Genomic DNA, 25,061 nt, shown 5'->3' with positions numbered 1-25,061 from the left:
GTATATTTTATTCTTTGTTCTTGCCAGCCTGGCTAGACATGTGATTATATTCATCTTTATATATAAAAGAGTATTTGTAAAGTTGCTATATCTACTTGTATTAAAACCAAATTTTAGGAATTTCTAAGTCCTGCACGTCTGTATTTGAAAGTTGAACTATATTAGTATTACACAAGTTGCAGATAAATGAAAAACTACTTATTTGTATGCAGATAGACTTGGATTTCATGAAGTATCCAAATAATTATTGACCATTCTTCTACAAGATTGTATTAGGAATGATAAATTGAAGGACATGAAATCATCCTCCTTCTCAAACACTGCTTTTTTGTTTTTGTGTCTCCCACTTTATATCACTTATTTCACACTGTTCAGTCAAAGTAAATAAGATTGAACATCTGTGGATATATTGTAGGTTAGTAATTTCTTTGTGGGAAATTTTCAATTACCAAGGTTTTTTGTCTTTTGTTTGGCCATGTACTAGCCTAAAAATAATATAGTAGTCTCCTCTTTATTTCTGTATTTCTTTAGTTTCTGTTTCCATGGTTTCAGTTACCTGTGGTCATCCGTGGTCCAGAAGCCACATGGTCCTTCTGAGTGTTGTCAGAAGGTCTATGGTAGCCTCACACTGTGTCACAATGTGTCACTCGCTTAACTTCATCTCATCGCATAGACATTTGATCATCTCACATCATGGCTAGAAGAAAGGGGGAGAATGCTGCAGTAAGGTATTTGTGGGGGGGGGGGGGAGAGAGAGAGACTGCATTGACGTAGCTCTTAGTATAGCATATGGTTAGAATTGTTCTATTTTATTATTAGTTCATTCTTTACTGTGCTTGATTTAGTTAGACTCGATCATAAGTATGTAGGCATGGGGAAAGCAGAGTCTCTATAGGGTTCTTTGCTGTTTCAGGCATCCACGAGGGGTCTTAGAATGCATCCCCCTTGGGTAAGGGGGGGACTTAAACAGCACATTGTACATCATCTGAATTGGCCACTTCGTAAAACTGTAGTTGACATTAGACATCAAACACCATGGAATTGATAAGTACATTTTTTTTTCTTTTCGAAGTCACTTGATATATATTATTCAAATTTGAGAAACTTGAATTAAGGAGACATATTTATGCTTTTGCTGTATATAAGTCCTTGGAAAGCAGAGCATTAAGCCATTATTATTCATTAACATTTTGTTATGTCAGATTGTAAAGCTTGTCATCTACCTGGCTTCAAGTGATAAAATGTATTTGTTGGTGGTGAGGGTTGAAGAATTAACATAGAAAACCTAGAGTACATGCTGTTTGAGGAGGGCAATGGCTCAGTTGGTTTTAGAGTGTAGGGGTCAGAGGTGGGGCTCAGGGGAAGGCGGAAGAAGTTGTCCAGCAGAGAGAGTCGTTGGTCGAGTAGTGGTAAGTATTGGTGTGCTCAGCAGAGGGACCAGTCTAGGACAAAGAGATGAGAGGAGATTTCAGAGTGAGCTGTTTTACCTAACCTGCCTAGGTCTGGGTTTCTCCACCTGGCAAAAGGGTAACTGTGGCATGTGTTACAAAGACTTCAAAAAGAAGGGAAGCTCTATGATCTTAGGCTTTGAATTTCTTTCAATGTATTCACAGTAATTATTGATACAGTTCAGAGTAACAGAGTGTGGACTCCTTATTTGCCATTATCAAACATAGATGTGTCTCTGCTCCCTAGATTTCCTCTCTTCCCTACATTTCCTGTTTTGTTTTTGTTTTTTTTTCTTTTGTGTACTCAGAATGCAGAGGAACAGGTGTGTGGAAATTGTACCAGGTATAAACTGGAAATCTGGCCGTAAGGAATTTCACATTTTTGCTCAGCTAGCCACCTCTTTATTTCTTGTGTTGCTAACAGATTAAGTATATGATTGGAAGGGTTCTGTAAGTGCCAAAGTTTTACATGATTTGTTTCCATGTATATGGAGGCTGCCATTACTACAGTCTTGAATGTATTTCTTTTGGGAAATAAAGGCTATAAAACAGACCAGTTTCATTACAGAAGTGTAGTCTCAGAAAATGTGTACGTTTTACTCCTCCATATTTTATTTAGTAGATTCCATATGTTTTAGCAAAGGTAGAACTTTTGCATGAGGGCGTTTATGGCTTCTTAAGTACCTTTTTTGTTCATTAGGTGTAGATTTGCTGGATACCTATGTGTATTCCAACATCAAAGAAGGTTTACGTCATGTTACAGTCTGAACAATATTCATGGCTTAAAAGGTCTTTTTTCCAAAAAGATTACCACTAATATTGCCAAAAAAGGATCCATTTTTATACTAGCAGGTATACATTCTTCATTTAAGTTTAGTTGTATTAATGACTCCAAAGAACTTTTGTTTATGTGTTACAGCTGTCAGTGTTTGCTGCACTAGAAGTTAAAACTATGAAATTTTATGTTACTAATGCATTTTAACCTAACAAACCCACTTATAACATGTTAACACAAACAACATGTTTTATGAAAAATAAGTATTTTCCAAGAATTTCCAAAAACTTTTTATGAGAAGAATGACATTCATCTACGTTTTTGCAAGTTTCCGTTAATCCCTGGCTTACATACTTGCCTCTGCAGTCACATGTTGGGATATGTTGTTATAGTTGAAATCTAGGAAAAAAAAAAAAATCTGACCTTACAGTGATGTGTAATTGCTATATACATTTTCAAATCAAAATGAAATTTTATTTTTCAAATGAATTTGAATATTTTCTTTGATACTACCAAATCTCAAGTGCATAGTTTAATGATTAGTTGCAGTGCAAGATCTGAAATTGTATCCACAGATTTTTTGTATTATTACATTAAAATCCACTGGTCTCTCTTGAACTTAGAAGAGATTGTTTCCTCATGCGTGATTTTGTGCTGGTCTTTGTGAAGATATTTGTTTACTGAGTTGTGTAGACCTTCCATATGTTCATTATGCAGTATAAATAGTCACAGTTGTTAACATCACCCCTGATTTCATCAAAGTTTTGAATATTGGGAAGCTCTTAAGCTCATGGTGGCTGATAAATTTTCCAAATTCTAATTTTCTCTTAAAAGCTTAGGTTTTATTCTTGCCAACAAATATTGCTAGTTGTTTTCTTTAAAGTGACAGTTTCACTTTGTTTATTTGCAAGAAAATGTCTGCCAAATTCTCGGTCTGAAAAGCCATACTTTGTGAGTTGTTCTTTGAAGTAAAAATGGTGTTCCATGAAAAAAGTAGCTAGTTCAGCTTGCAATTCAAATAATTGCACAGCGCTTTTCTTTGAGACAACCATCGTTTTCGTATGCAGCAGAAGTGCTTTATGTGTATTTAATTTTGCTATACAGGATATTAAACATTTGAGAGGTAAAATTTTAATAAAATTAAGCATTTTGCTGCTTTCATGGAAATTCTTCAGTGAAGGATTTTTTTTTTTCTTGAGTGCATGATAGTGAAGAATATAAAGACCGCTAATAAAGTAAGATGTAACTGTCTTGATTTGCATTAGGGTGTGAGCAGTTTTATCCATTATTGCTTTGTAACCTCAGTGTGTAAGTCAGTTCTGTGAAAAAGGCAAGTAATGTGTTAGTACTTTAAAAATCATTTTGGCCTGTGGACCCCTTAAGTCCTGGGAACCCTGGGAACCTCACTTTGAAATTTAATTTGTATTACTAAATAAAAAGCCAATCAAACTTCAAACTTTGTTATGGTCAGGACAAAGAAAACAAATCTGATTTTTAGTTTAGAGCACTTTGAACAGCATTAGCATTGAAGTACATTTATAATGAAATGGAAAGAAATATTTTTTAATAAGATGGTACTAAAACTCTGTCTCTGCAGTTAGTCTGTAGCCTGACTGGGTCAAGTACCTACAAAGGGTGGACACTGCCCGGCCTCACTGTGGTTATGGAGTGAGGTACTTGATTCGTTCCTATGTGGGTTTTTTTGTTTGTTTGTTTGGTTGGTTGGTTTAAAAAAAAAAAAAAAAAAAAAAGATCTTACAGGACAGTACTGCCAGCTGTTTTCTTTCACCCTGTGAATTGACCTCAGACACTTTCATGGTGGATTTCCCCCAGTTTTCAGGAAAACTTCAAAGCCTACCTCAATTCATGTCTGTCGTCAATTTCTATTCCCATTTCCTTTTGCCTTTTGTCTTCCCAGGTTTACTGGTAGGTGGCTTCTGGGGGGTGTGTGTTTGTACACGACAGGTGTGTACAGTCTGTTACCTGAGTATTAAACTTGGTTTAAGTTGTCTTCACTTGAATAAGCATTTACTGCCTATTGGGATGAATATTGGTCTCATTTCCGCCCCCCCCCATACTTGAACATGTGCTATTAATCTAAATACATTTTTGCTAAGAGAATAATCTTCTGCACATTTTTATTTTTGTTCTTCCAGATAATTTACCAAATATAGCCAGTCCATGGACACTTGTTTTGATTCACTTAGGACTCAGTAGTCTTGGTTTGTCTACTTAGTCCTCCCCCCACCTTTTAAGAACCAAAGAATAGCTTAGTTCTTGTCCAATAAACTGTTTCATAAATATTATACATAGTATTTATTTATAATTCTGAATGCATTATACCTAGTACCTTCTTCTCTTTATTTGCCATTAATATCTCAGTTTTAAGCAAAATTTCCATCCGTTCATGTGATTGTCCTTTTAAAGTTTAGCTATATTCCAGTCTTTCATGTCCTTATTGCGTATCTGTTCCAAAGCTAGAATAGTAAGTTTTAATCAAAAAATTTTGATACCCTTTTTATACTCTTTACCATTCAAAAAAACTCAGAGCTTTTCTTGCAAGTGGGAGAGGACTATCTTCCTGATTTTCATTTTCATACCTGACTTTCATTTCTAGGCTTTTCTTTCTCAGACTGACAGTGATTTGCCTTAAGTCCTATGACTGATTACTGCTCAAAAATTGAAAGAGATGTATCAAAAATATGGCCTGTTGGGGTGCCTGGCTTAGATCAGTCAGTAGGGTGTGAGACTGGATATCAGGGTTGTATGTTCAAACCCTACATTGTGGGTGTACAGATTACTTAAACATCTGCTTAAAAATGGCCTTTTCTTTTCTGTTCCCTTACTGTTTAAATTTCTTGTCCTCTTCATTTCTCTGTCAGTATACCATGGCTATAATTTTTTTAATCATTCATGTATTTATTGAGTCCCTCCTTCAGTCAGGTAGTTTCATATTTTAAAGGGATGTTAGAAGACATCTGTACAAGCCACTTCTCTTTTATGTGTGTGGCAAGTTTAAGTCCGCACCGATGAACTATGAGGCAGTTCATCAGAGTCCTTTTGGGTATAAAAAGAAATGGGCCTGTGGTTAATGTCAGTTTAACTTAAATCAGGGTTGACTCATCACACAGTGGATGCTAGTTTACTGTTCTCTGCCTAGAGAGCTTTGCTTATTCTTAATATTGCTTAATTAGGATTCAAAATTAGTGTTCCCTATTGTCAAATCAATGGCAAATGTTCTATTAAAAAGAATGTTCTATAAAAACCACCCTATGTTTTGTACAACCCACAAGATGTTGTGGGTTGTACAAAAATGGTGATGGGCTGGATTCGACACACAGGCAGTAGTTTTCAGACCCTGGTGTAGATAGTAGCTGAAATAAATGATTGGCATTAGAAGTCTCAATTACTAACGAATAATTGGTTTGGTGTATACCATTTACCTATGTCTTTTATATGTCAGTGTTATAGAAGATAGATGGTCCTAATAAGAATCATGCAATAATACTCAAATTTTTCTTAATGAGTTTTCTTTTTCCCAAATGCCTGGATAGGTCCATCTAAGATCCGACAGTCTTTAAAAATCTATTAAAAATGCTTTATTAAAAATCACTGCGTAATCTGATAACTGCTGGTCTGTAAGATCCTTGCATAATATCCTACATACTTGTACTGACTCTAGTCATTGAAATTTAGAAGTAAAAGAGACCATCTAATGTTTCCTCATTTTATAGATGAGGAAACAGGCCTAGAAGATTCAAATCTTTTATCTAAAATTATATAGGTTATCTGAGATCTTATTTCTGTGTCATGTTATCTTGAATTTTTATCTGAGAGTTCAGGATTCCAGTGAAACCAAGAAAAAAGAAAGGTAATTTAGGAGTTTATCCCTTCTAAGTTATTATCACCATACTTTAAGGCTCATCAACTTTGGAAACTTCAGTGACCATTAATCTGATAACAAAATGAAAGCAAGAAGAACCAGAAGAAAAAAATGTTCATAGCACAAAAATTGCCTATAACTATTAAAAGAAGAAGAAATTAGCCTTTACACTCTTAGAAAAATTACTGGAAGATGCTTATGTGTCAAAATTAGAAAGTAAAATGCCATCACCTGCTAATTTCCCTTCACAAACCATCTTGTTCACCTTTTTAAAAATTTTAAGCTGCATTTGTTTCTCTTGAGGATGCTATAGACTTTTTACTGGCACTTTTTATTCAAATTAGTAAAGAAACCCTCCCCTCCAAAAAAAAAAAAAAAGCTTACATAAAACAAGTGAAATATAGAGCTTATTTTAAAAGGTTGTTTTCTCCTTTTTGGTGAGAATGCAAATTGGCGCAGCTACTGTGGAAAACAGTGTGAAGTTTCCTCAAAAATAAATAAAAAAATAGGAATACCATATGATCCAGTAATTCCAGTATGGACGTTTTGCTCAAAGAAAACAAAAACGCCAATTTGAAAAGATATATGCCCACCTCCTACGTTTATTCCAGCATTATTTACAACAGCCAAGGTATGGAACCAGCACGTTGACAGATGGATGGATAAAGAAGAAGTGATAAAGTATTACTTAGCCATTAAAAAAAGAGACCTTGCTGTTTGCAACCACATGGGTGGACAGAGAGGGTATAATGCTAAGTGAAATAGGTCAGAGAAAGACAGCATCTGATTCCATTCATATGTAGAATTTAAGAACAAAACAGATGAGCAAGCAAAGACAAACAGGTTCTTTTTTTTTTTTTTTTAAGATTTATTTACTTATTTATTTTAGAGAGTGTGAGTGCCAGCACGCAGGGGGAGGGGCAGGGGGAGAGAGAAAATAGAATCCCAAGCAGACTCCCTGCTGAGCTGGAGCCCCACATGGTCTCCATCTCATGACCCTGAGACCATGACCTGAGCCAAAATCAAGAGTCAGATGCTTAAGGTACTGAGCCACCCAGGTGCCCCAAACAAAGGGATTCTTAAATACAGAGAACAAAGTGGTGGTTATAAGAGGTGAGGTGGGTGGTGGGGGGATGGGTAAAGTAGGTGATGGGGATGAGCCCTAAGTAATGTTCCGAAGTGTTGGACAATATTGTACACCTGACACTAATATAACTCTGTATGTTAATTTGTACTTAAGTGTGTAAAAGGATATTTTCTCCTTTTTAATAGTTGAATAAAAATTATCTCATGAGATTGGGTCTTTAAAAATATAGTTTAAACTTAATCCTAATGTGAAGAGAGATAGAATTTTTGTCTGTTTTATGGAAACATACTTCTTTGCCTATCTTTGGACTTTCATGGGCAGCTTTAAAAAGACATCCTTAGGGATCCCTGGGTGGCGCAGCGGTTTAGCGCCTGCCTTTGGCCCAGGGCGCGATCCTGGAGACCCGGGATCAAGTCCCATGTCGGGCTCCCAGTGCATGGAGCCTGCTTCTCCTTCTGCCTGTGTTGTGTCTCTGCCTCTCTCTTTCTCTCTCTGTGTGACTATCATAAATTAAAAAAAAAAAAAAAAAGACATCCTTAAAGTGTTGGACAATTAAACTGTAGTTGTAGTTCAGGGTTAATACATAAACAGGTAAATATGCTGTTGTTTGCCATTGATGCTTAAAGAAATCAGCCAGATAATTTGTTTTTGTTGTACTGGGTTTTGTTTTTAGTTTAGTTTAGTTAGTATTATATTAAGATAAGCTGCAATATTTCATTTAGAGCTTGGTGTTTTTTTTTCTTATTATCTGTTTCTAAATCCTAATGTTGGACTTTATAGTTAACAAAAGTAATTTGGTAAACATGATTTCATTTAGTCTAATAAAATTTTGTGACCTTATAAGATTTAGCAAGGCAAAAGTTAAGAATGTACTTTATACATATTTTAAGTTATAGTACCAACTATTTTCAAAGCTAAATTTTAAAAGATATCTTCCTTCATTGAACTATATTCTATATAAACAACAGTGTTACTGCCTAACATTTGTAGGATTATAGTTATTTTAAATGAGGCAGGAAAATAAGGGTAAAGCATTTTTCAGTGCTGTTCCCGAATGTGTTTCATGGTGGGAGGGAGGGGGCAGTTCCAGGAGAAGGGGCATTGTGGGGCAGATGATCATAAAATGTTAATATATCCTGTTAATATCATTGTCTTTGAACAGGATGGGTTCCTGAAAATACAGGCAAATTTTCAGAAAGGCAGATCCTAGCAATTGTGAATTTAACATGAGTGATTTTAAAGCTTCAGATGAATAATGAGTTTTTAAGAGTTGGTGGTGATGGTTATATATCAGTTTTGCCATAGCAGAATCCACAGATTGGGTGGCTTAAACAATAGATATTTATTTTCTCATAATTCTGGATGTTGAAGTCGAAGATCAAGGTGTCTGTGCCATCAATTACTTTATAAGGCCTCTCTCCTTGGCTTGCCGACAGCCACCTTCTTCCTCACTATGACCTCACGTGATATTTCCTCTCTGTACATGCACCCTTGGTATCTCCCTCCTCATAAAAGGACACCAGTCATATTGGGTTAGGGTCCTCCCCGATGACCTCAGTTTAACTTAATCACCCCTTTAAAGACCCTATCTCCAAATGAAGTCCCATTCTGAGGTGCAGGAGGGGTTAGGTCCAACATACGAATTCTGTGGGGACAGTTGAGCTCATAAGATGGTAGTAAACCACCGTGACTTTGCTAATGAGTAAATTGATTTAATTTCTCTCCTCTGTCTCATTTCCGTCCCCCCACATATTTTGTTTTTTTTGTTTCAGTTTTTGTTTTTTAGTTACGATAATGTAGTATTTTCGCAGTGTGTTTTGGTTTTAGCAAGACGATCTGACGAGTTTCCTAGGATGACTCCGTGGGTAATATGGCAGCAAGGTTTCACTTTGCTGAAATAAACTATGGTCTGCTTTGCTCCACAGCATTTTGAGAGCTCACACCCAAGAAAGTAATTTTGATACATGATTCTGCGGGAGTTTAGAAACTTATTTATTTAGCAGGGTATTGTAATCCTCTATTTGTGCCTGCAGTGGCTGGCTGACACGGCATCGTACATGTGAGCTGAGCACCCGCAGCCTGCACTGGACGTGGAGTCTTGGCCATATTACGCCACAGCTCCCTAGGACCTTCTAAGAGTTATAATTCTTCATAGTCACTAAATTATTTTACGTTATACGTTCCATACTATTTTCCGTGTGTGTGTTTTTTTCTGTGCTGAGGAAAGTTTAGTATTTCAAAAACATTTCTAAATACATCTACATATAGTAATGCTGTTCTCATATGACATTAAAACGAGAAAGTTAATATTGAAGAGGAGATTAAATAATGTGTAGAATGCTTTGCCCCGTACAGAATGTAGGAATCTCTCAAAAAAAAAATGTGAATGTTCTTCTGCTGCATTTTCTTTAACATTCAAATGAATGGGAAAAGGTGGGCACACACGTAGGAGCAGAGATAACTTGGGACACTTGAGACATTTGAATTAAAAGGAAAATGCTCTTCCAACACTGTGCCTCTAACAGAAACCTGTCAGTCACTTGCATTTTACCTCCTTTGTTCCTATTCCCTCAGCCTGATGGTTTATGCCCTCATAATTCTCCTCTCTAGGCACCCCATTTTTATGGGTAATTCTTCACACTTTGTAGTCTGGAAACATTAGAAAAAATGTTAACTTTGCCCCTCTTTTTCTTATTTGTCCAAATATAATCTGTCACTAATTTTAGTCATTTTCTTGTTTTAAAACATCTCTTGGATAATTCCCCTTTTTGCCCTCTTTTGGTTGCAACTGACAAGTCTTAAAATGAGTTAGACAATAAAATTAATTTTTGACTTTAACTAAATTACAGTAGTAAATTAATTTCAGATAGTACTTAATCCAGTTGCTTAATAGATAACTGATGTCATTAATAACCTAGTTTCTCTTGTCTCTCTTCTCTGCCATCCTTCTCTTTCTCTTCCATCTCTGCTCTAACCTCAGTGATGTACATAGTGTCCTTGTTCTCTGCCCCCTGCTCTCTGAAACGAGGAGGCTGTCTTTCCTAGAAACGAGCAAGTGTCTCCTAGTGTTTCATTTATCAGGAATGACTGAGCTGGGGCCGAAGGAGGTGATGTGTGTGGGGGGGTGGGGTGTCAGCCCTAAGCTGAACATAAAGTACGCTGGGTGACTTAATATGAAAAGAAGATTTTAAAATTCAATTAAAAATTAACTATCCATGCTTTCCTCTGGACCAGGAGGTCCATCTCATTTAAACCACAAGGCTGAAAATGGAGTTGTTCTCCAGGTGGGAGACGGAATAGTGGTGTCGTTTGTCAGACTGTGGTGGTGGAGGCTGCAGTTTTCTCCGTCTTGCTGGTAACAGTCACTCCGCAGTTCCTCATCCTCTGAGTTCCAGAGAAGCCTAAGTTATCCTTCCTTTTAGATCATCTCCTGGCTCCAAACCATCCCCAACATAACAATAACCTTGAGCACCTGTGGGCCATTAATATTATCTGGAAAGGTAACTTGGAATGTCCAACGTGGCATTGACAGTTACCATTATTAAAACATTATTCTTTTTTTTTTCTTTTAAGATTCAAATATTTATCTGAGAGCGAGCGAGTGTGTGCACGTATGTAGGAGTTGGGGGAGGGACAGAGGGAGAGAATCTCCAGGCAGACTCCCCGTGGGCGTGGAGCCCAGTGTGGGGCTCGTCTCGTGACCCCGGGATCATGACCTGAGCCAAAACCAAGAATCACATGCTTAACCGATTGAGCTACCCAGGTGCCCCAGAACAATTCTTATTTTTAACATCAGAGTTCTTCCAGCAGCTTTTAATATTGCTCCTTTCATCATTTGAATTAAACAGTGGTGGCAGATATTTATAAACGTATTTAGAGATATATTTTCTGTTTTGTCACAATCTTGATGATATTGAGTTTTTTTTTTTTTTTTTTTTTAAGATTTTATTTATTCATGAGAGATGCAAACCCAGGCAGAGGGAGAAGCAGGCTCCATGCAGGGAGCGCGACGTGGAACTCTATCCCGGGTCTCCAGGATCAGGCCCTGGGCTAAAGGCAGGCGTTAAACCGCTGAGCCACCCGGGCTGCCCAATATTGGGTATTTTTAAATCTTCACTCATCTTATGGCCAAAATGTTTTTATGTTTATTATTGGTGAACCTGAGTGCTCGCTTCAGCAGCACATATGTTATTGGTGAAATTGAACATTTTCCTAATAGTTTTTCAGCTAGCCGGCCCGTAAATTGGTTTGATCTCTTGAGTGGACCCAACCTGTGGGTATTCAGTGACGATCAGAATAGCTATGGGAGGAGGGTAAGAGGGCAGGCAAAACGGGTGAGGGGCAGTGGGAGGTGCGGCCTTCCCAGTATGGAACGATGAAGTCGTGAGGTAAAAGGTGAACAGTAAGGAGTACGGCCAGCAGTGTCGTAGTGGCCCCACTTGGTGGCGAGCATGACGCCGTCGTACCCAGTGTCCACCATGCTGTCCTCTGAAACTGATGTGATATCATGTGTAGCTACACTTCAGTATTTTAAAAAGCCAGAATAACAATTTGTTTATTCACTTGGTCCAGTTAGTTACTTGTAGATCCTTTTCCTGATTATGAGAACTATCCATTAATGCATACCTACCGAGAAGGAAATGAGAGAAATACAACTTTAGTATAAATAACCTGATGGCAGTCTTAGGGAAATGAAGGTTTAGGCTCTTCCAAGTGGTTGAACGACTCAAAAATTAATCTGTCTGTTATGAGATAATATGCCGCCACTATACATTGTGTAAGATAAAGTAATTTCGATGAAACATTTGATTTTGGATCATGCAGAGGTTTTCCACATCTCTTTAGAGTGTCTTGCAGGCAGGACATTTAAGAAAATCTTTCTGGTTTCTTTGTTTCCTATCCATAACTTTCCCTGTGTTTTCATTCTTTCAAATTTAAAGTGATATGATTTAGGTTTATAGTCAGGGGCTGGCTTGTTCCAGGAATGGACTCTGAAAAGAACGTATCTTTCTCCTAGGAGAAGCTAGGAGATGATGACCTTCGTGGGGCAGTTACTGTTCAGTGTGTATGTGCTGAACTCAGTTTTGTGATGTGAAACTTGTACATATTCAATTGAATGAATCTCAGCTGAATTGTCTAGGTAGTCCTGTTTTTGTTTTTGTTTTTGTTTTTGTTTTTTTTTGTAGTAGTCATTACATTATTGTCTGTCGTGTGTTGAAGTAAAATATTTCATACTGAACATTTAAAATATTCAAGTGTACTCTTAATACAAGCACTTGGCTCAATATTAGTTAAGGCTAATTTTTGTATTTAGTCTTGGCTTATGCAGCTATCAGTCTGGATTAAGCAGCTGACTGCCTGTAACTGATAGGAGGTGAATAAAAGTTGTTACGGGTTTATAGGCTATTCTGAGCGTTAGGATGGAAAAGTACAAAGGCATTTGATTTTTTCGGTTTTTAGAACTCAGTCATTGTTTAAGTATGATGATGCAAAATATAAAACATCGCCTGGGGGGCCTAGGGAGGCCTGGGGGCTCGGGGCCTCAGTCAGGGAAGCAGCTTCCCTCTTGGGCTGGGCTCAGGTCAGGTCTCAGGGTCGAGAGATGGAGCTCCAGTCTTTTCCTTAAGATCCTTTTTCTTCCTCTGTCTCTCCTGCCCCCGCCCCCCCCAAAAAAAGAATTGCTTTGTGACTTTAGGAAGTATTAGTTTATATTTAATACCTTGTTTATTTGATGATCCATCAGCTCCTTGAGGGCAGGACTTACTTTACACAAAGTAGCCTCCAGCGGGCTTGACGCCCCAGTGGTACAGGACAGAGACGGGATGAGGGTGTCACTGCTGTTGGAAGAGACTTATACTGAAGGATGCACAGCGGAGGAGATGCGGTGCTCAGACTCTGGTCCCTCCGAAGGCAAGTCCTGTCGAGGATCGGAATGTCTGGTGTCCACCTGGGACAGGTTGAGACCACGGCACACACACGCGACCCACCTTAGCTGTGTAAGCAAGACTCACTGAAGTGGGCCAGGTGTGCAAAGCCATAGTGAACCCACTGAGACTTGTACTGAAGGATGCACAGCGGAGGAGATGCGGTGCTCAGACTCTGGTCCCTCCAAAGGGTACTGGAGTTTTCTCTAATTTCGCTCTCTGGCGCACACGCTGTCAAGGTGTTTGGAAACTGAAAACTGGCATTTCAGGCGAGGAGTGTCTTAATGTGTTCTTTTTGTTGTCCGGTCTCCTGTTCTTTTCAGGTGTCTTTTTGAAGTTAGAATTTAAAAGGGTCACTTTCATACCAAACGATACTCTAGAGTTAAGTGTGCTTGAAGGTGGATAAACTCAAGCCTTTGTAGATTTTATGTAGTTTTATTGCAACTGGGACCGAAACCTATAGTACAGATTGCATTAAATTTTCAAAGTTTTTTTTAATGATATATTTGCATGTTTGTCATCACTAAAAAACTGAGCTCTGCAAGGCTGGGGCCAGCCTTACGGCATCTGTGTGTTCCTCTGTCAGCACACAGATTGGTCGGCCCTGGCAACACGCCTGGGGAACAGTAAGGGCCTGTCTCGGGTTGGAAGGGCTGGCTGAAGTAGGACTACAGGTGTAATAATACCTTTAAGATTTGAACCGTTTACCCCTTTCCCTTAAAAAATGTTATTCTTGATTCCAGAAGTTGATACAGCACCGTGATCAGTGGAATAAATCCGTTGATAGCAGCTTGAACAGATAAGAACTTTTCTGCTCTACCTGTTAGGTGGTTTTTGTGATGATTCTTAAAAATGTACTGCCAGTATATATTTACTCTAAGAACATTTATAGACAATAATTTGTATCATTTTGGTTTGTATTTTTCTTTGCCCTGGAATATAGTAGGTGATGCTGAAGCCATCACCGATCACTGCCTTAAGTTGAGACGTTGGTGGCCTTAGCTTGGCAGAACCAAGCCGTGCTGCAAACCTGTGCATCTTGGGTACTTCAGTGCCAGTGCTTATTGGAGTGTTGAACTGAATGATGTAGTAGAGGAAAAGATGCTTGCTCTGTTTTCTCTGTCAGTCTGTTTCACTTGGATCCCACCTAGCACATCTCGTTTTGGGAAATCTTGTTAATGAATAGTGATGAATTGTTCCCTTATGGATATCCATGATTGGTCAGGTTTTATGATTTAATTTCTTACAATTATGTGATGGTGTGGGGTTGGGCTTTGTTTTTTCAGAATGAGCAGGGTGGGGACAGTGCAGAGGGAGAGGGGGAGAGAGAATCCCAAGAAGTCTCCACACCCGGTGCAGAGCCCAACGTGAGGCTCCGTCTCAGCACCCTGAGATCAGCTGAGCCAAAAATCAAGAGTCAGGCACCCCAGTTCTTTATCTTTTTAAACTCGTATCGTTCCATGGGCTTTCAACACTGTTTAGTGTCTCCTCCGTGTGCCGGACACATTACTACACGTTACAGTGTATGGGTCAGGGTAGATGGTGCAGGGTATCCCGAGAGCGTGGATCACCTAATGCACCGTAGTAGCGTCGAGATAAGGCGTCCCGAGCCAAAATCATCAAAGGGCTATTTCTCTTTATCGTTCAGAACATTCAAGTTCTTGATTGTACTCTGTGTTAATTTTGTAGGAGAATACCTTTTTCTTTATATGAAGATAATTAATTGCTACTCTTCTCCCATGGTTTCTCAGGTCAGTGAGTGGAAGGACTGCCAACCCAGATTTCTTCCAAGAACCTTTGATTCTCCCTTTCTCCCCTTCCTTTCTCCTCTGTCCGGCCAGTCATGCTTTGGAACCCCTGTACTTGGCCCTGGCTTCAGTGCTACAGCCCCGGCGTCTTCCATCCGTTAGGTCCCTGCAGCATCCTGCCCGCGCGGCTCTTATTCCAGTGCGCTTCCCTTCCAGTGTCTTCTCCGTGTCAGAGCCAGGATGATCTTTCATGCTGCTACCCGCCTAAACCCTGGCAGTCTGTTTTCTCTAAGCGATGCTGTCCGGGCCCCTCAGACATGGTTTTTGTGTTTTGAGCCTTACTTGTATGGTCTGTTTCTCTTTCTTCCTCCAGCCTTTCCACTAACTAGTACTGCTCACTGGATGCCTTCCCTTCCCTGCCTTCCTCCCACCAGCATTTATGTTCTCACTCTCCCCCTCCATTCTTCCAGGTCTAAACACCAATGATGCCTCAAGATGTATTCCCAGACTACTAAATTCAGTTAGGCTTGCCTCTGTGTATGTCTTGGAAAGTTGTTATTACTCTTCATTTGTCTTTGTTCTTTTCTGCGCCAGAAGCTTGGTGAGCTTAGTCACCACTTTCCCCACAACTTAGGGCGGGAGCAGTTCCCTCACATGGTAGCCTACTCAGGTGTTGGTTATATCGTGAACTCTGCATCCTAAAGAGACTGTGAACTCTATAGCAGGACGGTCGGCACGGGCACATAGTGTTATATGCCCTCCATACTGAATAGATGTCAGTATATCCTGTTTATGTAAGAGACCAAGAAGGTACGCAGCCTGTCTGTGGTCAGATCTGGCCCACTAGCATTTGATAAGGACCACAAAGCTAAGAAAGAGGGTGTTGTTTTTGTTTTTTTGTTTTGTTTTGTTTTGTTTTTTTTTAAGTGCTTGAAAAGAAGTCCAAAGAGAAATATTTTATAATGCAACGTTATCAGATGGAATCCACATTTCAGCATCCATAAATAAAATTTTATTGGAACACGGCCAGACTCATTTGTCTACATCTTGTTTGTTGCTGCTTTTGTGCTAAACCATAGAGTTGAGTAGCTTTAACAGAAACTGTGCGTGGATGGCAAAGCCTAACATATTTACTGTCTGACTCTGTACAGAAAACGTTTGCTGATTTCTTTTTTAAATATTTTCTATGACGTGAGAACAGATAAGTATAATTAGGACATATGTAAGCTAGGTCTCAGTTTCCTTCTTTCCTTCCCCCTGAATTCAAGATTTAAGTATGCCCATTAAGAGAATATCATTTAAGTTTTGAAAACTATATTCCCACCCCTCTGCTTTACACGTAGCCAGATCTTTCCAAAACTTGAACATTGCAGAGTAGATGTTGAGAAAACAGAGGCTTCAAATCCTACCAAATTATGTAGACAAAACTAGTTCAGATGGCTCATCCCTCACCCAGTGGTCTAAAAGCATTCTTTTTCTAGATAAATAATATTCTGATCCCTAAAATGTACTGTTTTGTTTTGTTTTGTTTTGTTTTTTACAGTTAAGGAGAAAGAGGAAACTTTATGCTACTTGATATAAATAAAATACAGCGCTAAAGCCCTTTTATAAATTCTGAATCTTTTTGCAAATATGTTATCTTGCAGAAAAACAGACCAGCCATGTTTTGGTTGTATATAATCTATTACTAACTATTGGAATAACTTTGTCAGGGTTTATTATTAGGCAATATAGAACCTTCATTTTACATCATTTAATAAAATCAAATGGTTTTTACAACATTGTTTACATTTTGTTTAAAAATATTTTTATTGAGAAAATACTTAATTAACTTTGTTTTATTTTTAGGGTTATATCCTGTGTTGTGACCTCATGGTTTAAGTGGGAATAAAGATGAGTATAAGCAGTGATGAGGTCAACTTCTTGGTATATAGATACTTGCAAGAGTCAGGTGAGTACTTTCATAAAGTAAATAGGCCTCAAATTATTTTAATATTCTCAAAATAACCTTTTATGCATTTGAAATTTGTATCAGTCCAAACTGTTGAACTTTGTATGTTTCCTTAATGTCTGGACTGCCATTTTAAAGCTATGTGTTACTGCATGGTTTAACTCTCTGACTCTTTCAAATATGTTGGAATCCTCTCAGGCAAATATTTGTTAACAAATGGTTTGGCTTTCAGTGTTCAAAGACCATTTTTACAAGTTATTATGAATTGAGATTGCACATGGTCAGTAGGAACATATAAATTTTCAGATACCATCAACTTGATAATGTATATTCAGAATCCTCAGCTAAATGTTACTGATCCTATTTGCAGTTAGCATTTTAATAACTAAATTAACCATATTTTTCAGAATGCTTTCGTAACCATTATCCCAGTTGATTTAGTTTATCCTTGACTTGAATTCTTACTAATGTGTTTATTGGTGGGTGATTAATAAATGAAATCATTGGAAGTCATTTGTAATAAATATTAAATCATGTTCATTTTTAAACAGACTAAGAGAGGTCCTAAAACAGAAGGAAAACTACAAGGGAAAATGTAGGGTGGAGTAAGCCAGAACACTTAAAAGTAGAAGAGGGAAGACTTGGGGCGGATGGGGCATAGGACGTGGGAAAGATTGACAGCAGTGGCGACTGCAGATTGTTAGCACGAGATGGTACCATTCAGTAGTTGAAAATGAGCTGGAGAGGTTGAATTTTAGAAATCTAACTTAAAGTTGGGATGTTGTGGTAGTAAGGTGAGGCATAGTGTGTGTGTAAACGGTAACTGTTTGGCAGGCGCGTGTGAAGGAGGACGAAAGGCCAGGAGGAGGAGTTGAGCCCTCGATTTTGATTCTTGTTTAGGGCCTAGCCATTGTCCTTTGCCGTGCAGGGAGTGCAGACACGGCCTTAGATCTGAGATCCCACTGCTTGCCGAGCTGCTCCCAGCTTTGCTCTCTGCTGGGGGTTTCCTCTTCCCAGGCACCATCACTGCTTCTCTCTGACCTGAAGCAGCTGAGAAAATGATGTCTAAGGAGGGCAGAGAGGGAGAAAGAGAAGACACTAAAAGTAACCCAGGCAGGATAATTTGTTCTGAAGCTTTGAAATTCATAGATCTTGTTTTGTTTTCTTTTTCAACTGGCAAACTGCTGTTGAAGGCAGATCCAAAGACAATAATATTGTTGAATATTTTGAGCAAGATTAAAATGATTATTGAAAAAAGTAGTGACCTGACCTAGTGATTATTACATATATAACATGTGTGCACCTGCCTTGATATTGTTAGTAACTTTGGCCAAAATTAAAAGAATTGTTGGGTCAAAACAAACTCTAGCTTTTTCTGCCTTCTGACCACCATCTGAGCCAGAGCTTTGAGGCCTCAGACACTAACATAGAAAACCTGCTAAAGGGCCAGTAGGTGAACAGAGGTATGTAATGGCTTGTTGTGTGTTGTAAAGGCAACCGCTGCAGTTGAATCATATGAAACTGCTGTTTCTGGAGATAAGAAACAGTTGGACTAGCTCAGCAGCATCCTGTAGCTCAGCCTCTGCGGAGGTGAAATGGGGCAAGGTGAAGGTAGAGATGTGAATGAGCACTCAGATTTTATTTGCAAACAGAAGTCCATGAATTGATGTTTCATGTTGCTGTTTAAAAAAAAAGGGCAATAAAAAGGGGCAGTAAAATAATAATTCTGGATTAATTTCTGAAAGAGTATCCAGCAGTTAGATACTATCAAAAGTCTTGATGTTGCTTATGTTCTCAGAGAAAATCCTCTGAAATTCTATGTTATGAAGTGTTCTGTGTTACAGTAAAAATAAAGCAAGAATTGTATTTTAAAAAAAACAACTTTGGTGGTAGACTGCCGTTTATCATATTCGATCCTTTATAGTTTTTTAATATGTTCTTAGTTGTGCTTTGTGTATTTAGAAAGGTTCATACTTTACAGTGTACCCATAATGAAGTACTGTGTGAAGCCACGTCTCTAAAAATGTGAACAGCAGTCCCTTTATGAAGTTCATAACTTCCTATTACATTATGATTTCTAGGGGAGAATCGGGTTCAACTAATGACATTTTGACTTACGGCAGTTTTTCTAGGAATGCAACTTGCCATAAATTTAAGAATCGCCTATACCAGAGTTCTAAAGTTGGATCCTCTGACCACCTGCATCAGAATCACTTAGAGAATAGCGAGTGGGGCCCAGGAATCTGCATTTTACAAATGCCCCAGGTGATTCTTAGCCATAATAAAGTGTTAACAGCCACTGGTCCATATTAGTTGTAAGACAATTAGAATTTGACAAGAAAATTGACAAACAGGTCACAATATCTTGAAAGAAGCCATATTTAGTTACCATTGGAGGTACAGTAGAAAGTGTAAGATGTACACATTGAGATTTGGAGTGCGAGAATATCTCCTAAACATTAGGGTGGTGCCACTAAAAAGTGGTGTATTTGCATTTATAGGCAAGATTTTGCAGGAACAATGAGGCATGTTGTTATCTGAAGTTACTTCCATAAGTAGGAGATGGGAAAGAGTCTGCGAAATGGATAGTGCCATCAGCTCAGACCAGATTTCAGGTAGAGCTCAGAATCCAACCCATCTCAGTACTGGGTGACTCAGTCCAAAAGCTCTTTCTTGGTTCTGATCTCTAATTATGCATAAAAATAGCCATTTTGCATGTGATTTGATTTTGGAATCCAGTACTTCCTTTTCTGGGTTATTTTTGGTGTATTTTGGTGTATTTATCACCATAGAAGAGATACTTACTGTGGATTAGTCATTAAATATCTAAGAAATAGGTTGCAAGTCATCATTTCTCTTAAAAGATTTAAGCAATACAGAAGGAACTAGAATACTAATATTGCTACTTCCCCTGTAAAAGAGTACTTGAATTAGGAGATGGAAGAAAAGAGGTAATCATGACAAAGGAAGTATTTGTGTAAAGCCCTTCACAGGACTGGTTTGTAAAACGACCACTAAGGAAAGTAGAATTTTTTTTCTTGCCTGTTTCATTATCTCAAGGCTCTCAGAAAGTCCAAAAATTACCTTGTGAAAGTTTTGATAAACGTATAATTTCAGAAATAATGTTTTCCAGTAAGAACTTCTAATATTTCTCTGTAAACAGTGTTTAATGTTGACTCGGCTATGGCATCTGTCTCCAGAGAAAGTAAGATCCTTTAAACGTTTTAAATAGTTGATACTATGTGATGACCATTCCGTTATGATTATTGTCAGCACTAGGAGATACTGTCTATTAAAAGTCCATCTCCTCTCCCAAATTATATAACTTTTGATTTTTTTTCTTCATCCGTAAAACCTGTTGCTTGTTGAAAAGGGATTACATTGTGATGTTCAGCCTCAAATGTTTTGTAGACTTCTGTTTAAAGTAAGTCCTCCTCCCCTACTCATTAAGACTGATTAAGAGGAAAGTGTCTTTATTGTGAGATGTCTTTATTAAGTGCTGTAACTTTTTGTTTTTCTCAATTCTCTCTCCAACAAGTTCGCCCTAAGCAAATTAAATTGGTCATCACCACTTTGTATTTTGATGAACCTAGAGTTAGGCTTTCATATTCAACAAAAATTTTCTCTGCAAGAATTTTTTTTTCTTTTTCGAGATGACTTGAAAATTGAGTGTATTTGACAGTGTAGTACCGTAAGTAATGATTGACTTGATTATTCAGTATGCTCCATTTAATTAGCATTCGCCCAAGGGCATTAATAATTTGATTGCCCTAATAACTCACATCTAGCAACCGTATGCAGACTAAGCACTAAGGGGCACAGCTAAGCTGTATGGAACAGAACCTGATGCAGTGTTAATTTTAGAAGATTTAAGCTGGTTTGGACCTTTTAACTTTCCCTCCTTTTCCTCCCCTGCCCCCGCTTTTGCATCACCTTTGACTCTCCTATGGTTATTCACAGGTTTACTGTATTTTTTTCCTAGAGAAATTGTACCGGCAATTATTTGTGAACTTGTGCCACCTTTTTTCTTGTTGCTTTGTGTAAGATGTAATTCATTTTGCTTTAAATTGTGTATTTGATTTGGGAGAGCATTCTTGATTCTAGATAAAACTTCCTGTTACATGTTTAAGAGCTCAGTAGCATTTTGGGTAATGGTTTGCGTAATATTGGACAGCTGTGAAACAGTTGCGTTTTATGATTGAAGACTGACTGGAAAGTGCAAAAACAATACGCCCTTGTTACTGAACTGTTTTCTGGATTGTGATTCTGAATGCTGTCACTTTTAAATCCTCATGTTTTTAGAACTGAGGTTCACTTTGCCATCCAGTCCCCATTTATGAGAAGGTGATGATCTACGTACGTTTAAAGCATTTGGTTCCTGAAGGATCGGCTTGCCCGTCCCACCCCCTCCTCTCTCTCCCCTGCCGACTGACTGGGCCATTCACAGGCTCTGGACCTGGGCCTTGGCTACACCACTGCTGCTGAGGCGGGGCTTCCCTCAGATGTTGCAGTATTTGTTTGTAAGGTCTTGCACTTACCGAGCAATCCCCCACACGCTCGCAGGATGTATGGACAACGTGAGGGTTTGGGTCTGTAACCCCGAAGAGCCTATCCGGTTGGGTTCCCCCCGTTAGTGATTTGGTATCAGCCCTCCAGCAAGCAAAGGGTGGGGCAGCTGCCTCAGTGAGCTCTGGGTAACCGATGCCGGTGCCTGCTGAACAGTCTCGAACAGCCGCCCGGTGCAGGGGGTCACGAGGCCCCGGGGCCCGCAGCGAGCAGCGCTCGGGATCCCGGGTGTCCGCCCCGAGTCTTTGTTTCTTTTTCATGAGCATTTGGTCAACTACGGAAGTGCAGGTCAAGTATACATAAACTTTGCTTGATAATCAAATAAAATACGCCGTGACATTGATGTGTCACATACAGCTGTTGTCCACGTGACTAATAATAAGTGGCAGGTGCTTGTCAAAAGTACTGGTAACCCTTATGCTTCCAAATCAGTTTTTCTCTTTTACAAGCTGAATGGCTATTATTTGCTGATAGAGGAACATTCCTATTCGCACGTTACCTCTGACATAACTGGTTAAAAGACAAATGTTCTTTGATTACCAAATACAGAACTTGTTTGGTCTTACTAGTAATCCTCTTGTTTATTTTTTTAAGGAATAGTCAGCATAAATAAAGGGTGTAGGGAAACATAAATTGCTGATGGCATTATAGATTTGCACAATTTCAGGGCAAAGCAGTTGCACAATTATGAAAACTACTCTTAAAATGCTCATGCCCCCTCAATTTTTGAGGGAATCCATCCTAAGGAGAAAAAAATACATACACAGCAAAAGCCTATACATGTTAGATATCTGAGGTAAGATTCCTCCTAAGTAGTAAACATTCAGAAAGTCCAAACTATCCATCGATGGGGTGAATAATTTACTAGTTGAGCACATTTATTGGCTGAATAGTATGATAATAAAGTCATTTCAGAAAGTTTAATCCATATAGAATGTCCATGGATAGATAGATATATAGATATATTTTTTTAAGGGCAAAATTAGAGCACAGAATTGTGTAGCCCAGTGTGTTATTTGTGGTGGAGGAAAACAGTGTGTAAAGAAAAAAAGAAAATATAAAAAATATTAGTTGTTAATTTGGGTTACTGTAATTTTTTTCCTTTCTCACATGGTCCATTTTTGTTTGTTTGTTTTATAAAACAACATGCAAGATCGCCTATAGCATTTTTTGCTCCTCCTTTCGCCTTTTCTAAAATCTTTAAATACAGAACTTTTTAGAATAAACAAAAATCTGAGTCTAGAGGACACAGTTGGAAATGGATTTGGGGACAAGGAATTTTGTGGTAATGAGGGCAGGGATATAATTTTCTGTTTGTTTGTTTGTTTTTTGCTTTACCTGAAACTTAAATAGGATCTTGGATGGATTATTAGATGTTTCTTCTGACTGTGTCACTTTTTGTGGCGGTGAGGTTGTCGTTCATCACCTTGTACCATGGCCTTGATGTTCAAGGCCCATTTTCATGTTCTTGTAGTCTGTTTGAAAGGAGAGTTGGCTTGCTCTGGAGGCCTAACACCTCGGAGAACACAGCCCCTGTCATCCCAAGGGAACAAAGCACTCCCTGAAATAAGCAATATGTAGGAAACAGTTGTTCTGTGATCTTGTTTCTTATGTGGGAACTATGCACGGTCTCATGAGTTGTTACCATGCATCCCCCGCCACTGCCTGTCTTTATTCCTGAGTTACTGTATACTAAGCTTCATGGTTGTTTTTAGCCTTAATTCCTTTCTGGAATCTCTTTTTCACCTCCCAAATCTTAATCACCCTACCGAATTTGTAGAGTACTTGATTACAGAGGTAATATTTTTATCAGTTTTGCTCCTACTCCTGGAAAGAAGGGATACTGTCTTAAGCAGTCAAGTCAGTCTTCAGCATCTCACAGATTTAAGTGAACCCCTTTTTGCCTTTCACGATGTAAATCAAAAGCTGTCCTGAGAAGTATTTCCTGAATATATATTTACAGATAAATGGGAATATTTTTTGGCATGACCTGGTTTGAGTTTTGTTTTTGTTTTTTCAAGGAAGATTTCACAAATGTTTATTGAGCATTAAATTAGGTCACATTCTAGGTTTCCAGAATAAAAAGATTTATGAGACCTAAACTCTTCTTCGGGTAGCCCAGTCCAGTAGTTGTACACACACACAAACACACACGCGCGCGTGCGTGATAACCACCCAGTGTGGTAAATACCATACTTAGACTGTAGGATTAGCGTGCAGAGAAAGGTCCCTCCTCTGAGGTGGTGAAAAAAGGACTTCCCCTCCATTCAGATGAGAGAAAAGAACAGGAACGAACACACGGGGTACCAAGGCGTGAGATGGTATAGCATATTCACAGTGCTACATAATTGGCCATCACTTGAATTTTATGTGCAATGGGAAGAAAGCTGTGGGGGGCATGGAATTGGGGAGATGAGTCTGGAGACGCAGGTAGGGTCAGGTGACAAGGTAACTGTGTGTCATACTTAGAAGCTCGGCCTTTATTAGGAAGACCAAAGGGATCATTGAAAGTGCCCAGAAGAGGATTGTGACTGGTCTTGTTGCACAGGTGATTCTCCAGCTGTAGTGTGGCCAAGGGACTGAGCTGGGGAAGGAGGAACTTGGGGCAGTAATTGTAGGCAATGGATGATGGGAACTAAACTCAAGGTTCTAGCAGAAAAGGAAAGCTGCTGACAGAGACCAGAGAGCTCAGACAGCTAGGAGTTGGGAAACCAGGGGGCGCACCAGGGGCCCAGGTGAGAGTTAGGATGACTTTCAAGGATAATGAAGTTAAGGTCAGGTGTCTAAGGAAAACGGAAGTGTTGGGGAGGGGAATAAGAAAAGAAGTTTTGAAAATAATGATTTTAAGCTGCCAACTATGACTAGAAGTAAAAAATTACGATTGAATTCAACATTTATTGAAGCAGAGCATTTTTAATTGTGGATCTTTTTTAGGGTAGACATTAATGTGAAGTGTCAAAACAATGCACTAATAAACCCCTTCAGAGTAGTTTTCTTACTATTTGAGAACATTGTAAGCACATGTGTGATAACTTGAGATGTATGTAAGCACCTGGGATAGCTTTTCTCGCGCTCTGACGGAACAAATTCAGGATATATAGCCTGCCAGTCCAAAGTTGACATCATCTGCCTGCAACTCTTAGGATATTCTTGGACATAAGCTTGAACTCTAAATATGATGATTTTGATTATTTAAATTATACTCATGAATTAGAGAGTACAGAAGTCATAGACTCTGCCAAAATTTGTAAGGCTTATGAAAATCAAAACGCTTAAGAAACATTGCTAATAAGATGTCTTAATGTTTCATGCACTACTGACACCACTTTATAACACTCTGAGTTGAGACAACAATGATGTAATCCTTTATTTTCTGTTAGGAAACAGGAACTCACTCAGTCTTAGCTTTATCCTTGACCATATTTTAACTTAATTGTTCAGTAAGAGCAGCAGAATGCAGTGGTTACCTCCGTGGTCTCTGAATGAATTTAAATCCTTATCCTCTTAAAAATAATGTGGTATATACATGGAATATTGCTCAGCCATAAAAAGATGAAATCTTGCCATTTGCAACAACGTAGATGGAAAGAAATAAGTCAGAGAAACACAAATACCAAATGATTTCACTCATGTGGAATTTAAGAAGCAGAACAGATGAATGCAGGGGGAAAAAGGGAGC

At 38.6% G+C, this 25,061-nt stretch overlaps 1 protein-coding gene across 12 annotated transcripts in view; it reads left to right on the top strand.

The window, feature by feature from the left end:
* Window positions 1-25,061, top strand: part of TBL1XR1 (TBL1X/Y related 1) — a 166,420-nt gene that overhangs the window by 110,783 nt on the left and 30,576 nt on the right. For 9 of the 12 annotated variants that reach the window (XM_077880391.1, XM_077880388.1, XM_077880390.1 and 6 more), the window contains one exon: window positions 16,714-16,816. The exons of the other annotated variants lie outside the window; for them this stretch is intronic. In XM_077880391.1, the coding sequence (XP_077736517.1) occupies window positions 16,759-16,816 (58 nt within the window). In that variant the 5' untranslated portion in view covers window positions 16,714-16,758. The remainder of the gene's footprint in view (window positions 1-16,713; window positions 16,817-25,061) is intronic. 12 annotated transcript variants of the gene reach the window in all.

Source organism: Canis aureus, chromosome 31, assembly GCF_053574225.1.
Source record: "Canis aureus isolate CA01 chromosome 31, VMU_Caureus_v.1.0, whole genome shotgun sequence".
Lineage (NCBI taxonomy): Eukaryota > Metazoa > Chordata > Mammalia > Carnivora > Canidae > Canis > Canis aureus.
The sequence above is the reverse complement of the archived record's forward strand: the minus strand, read 5'-3'. Positions and strand labels throughout refer to the sequence as shown.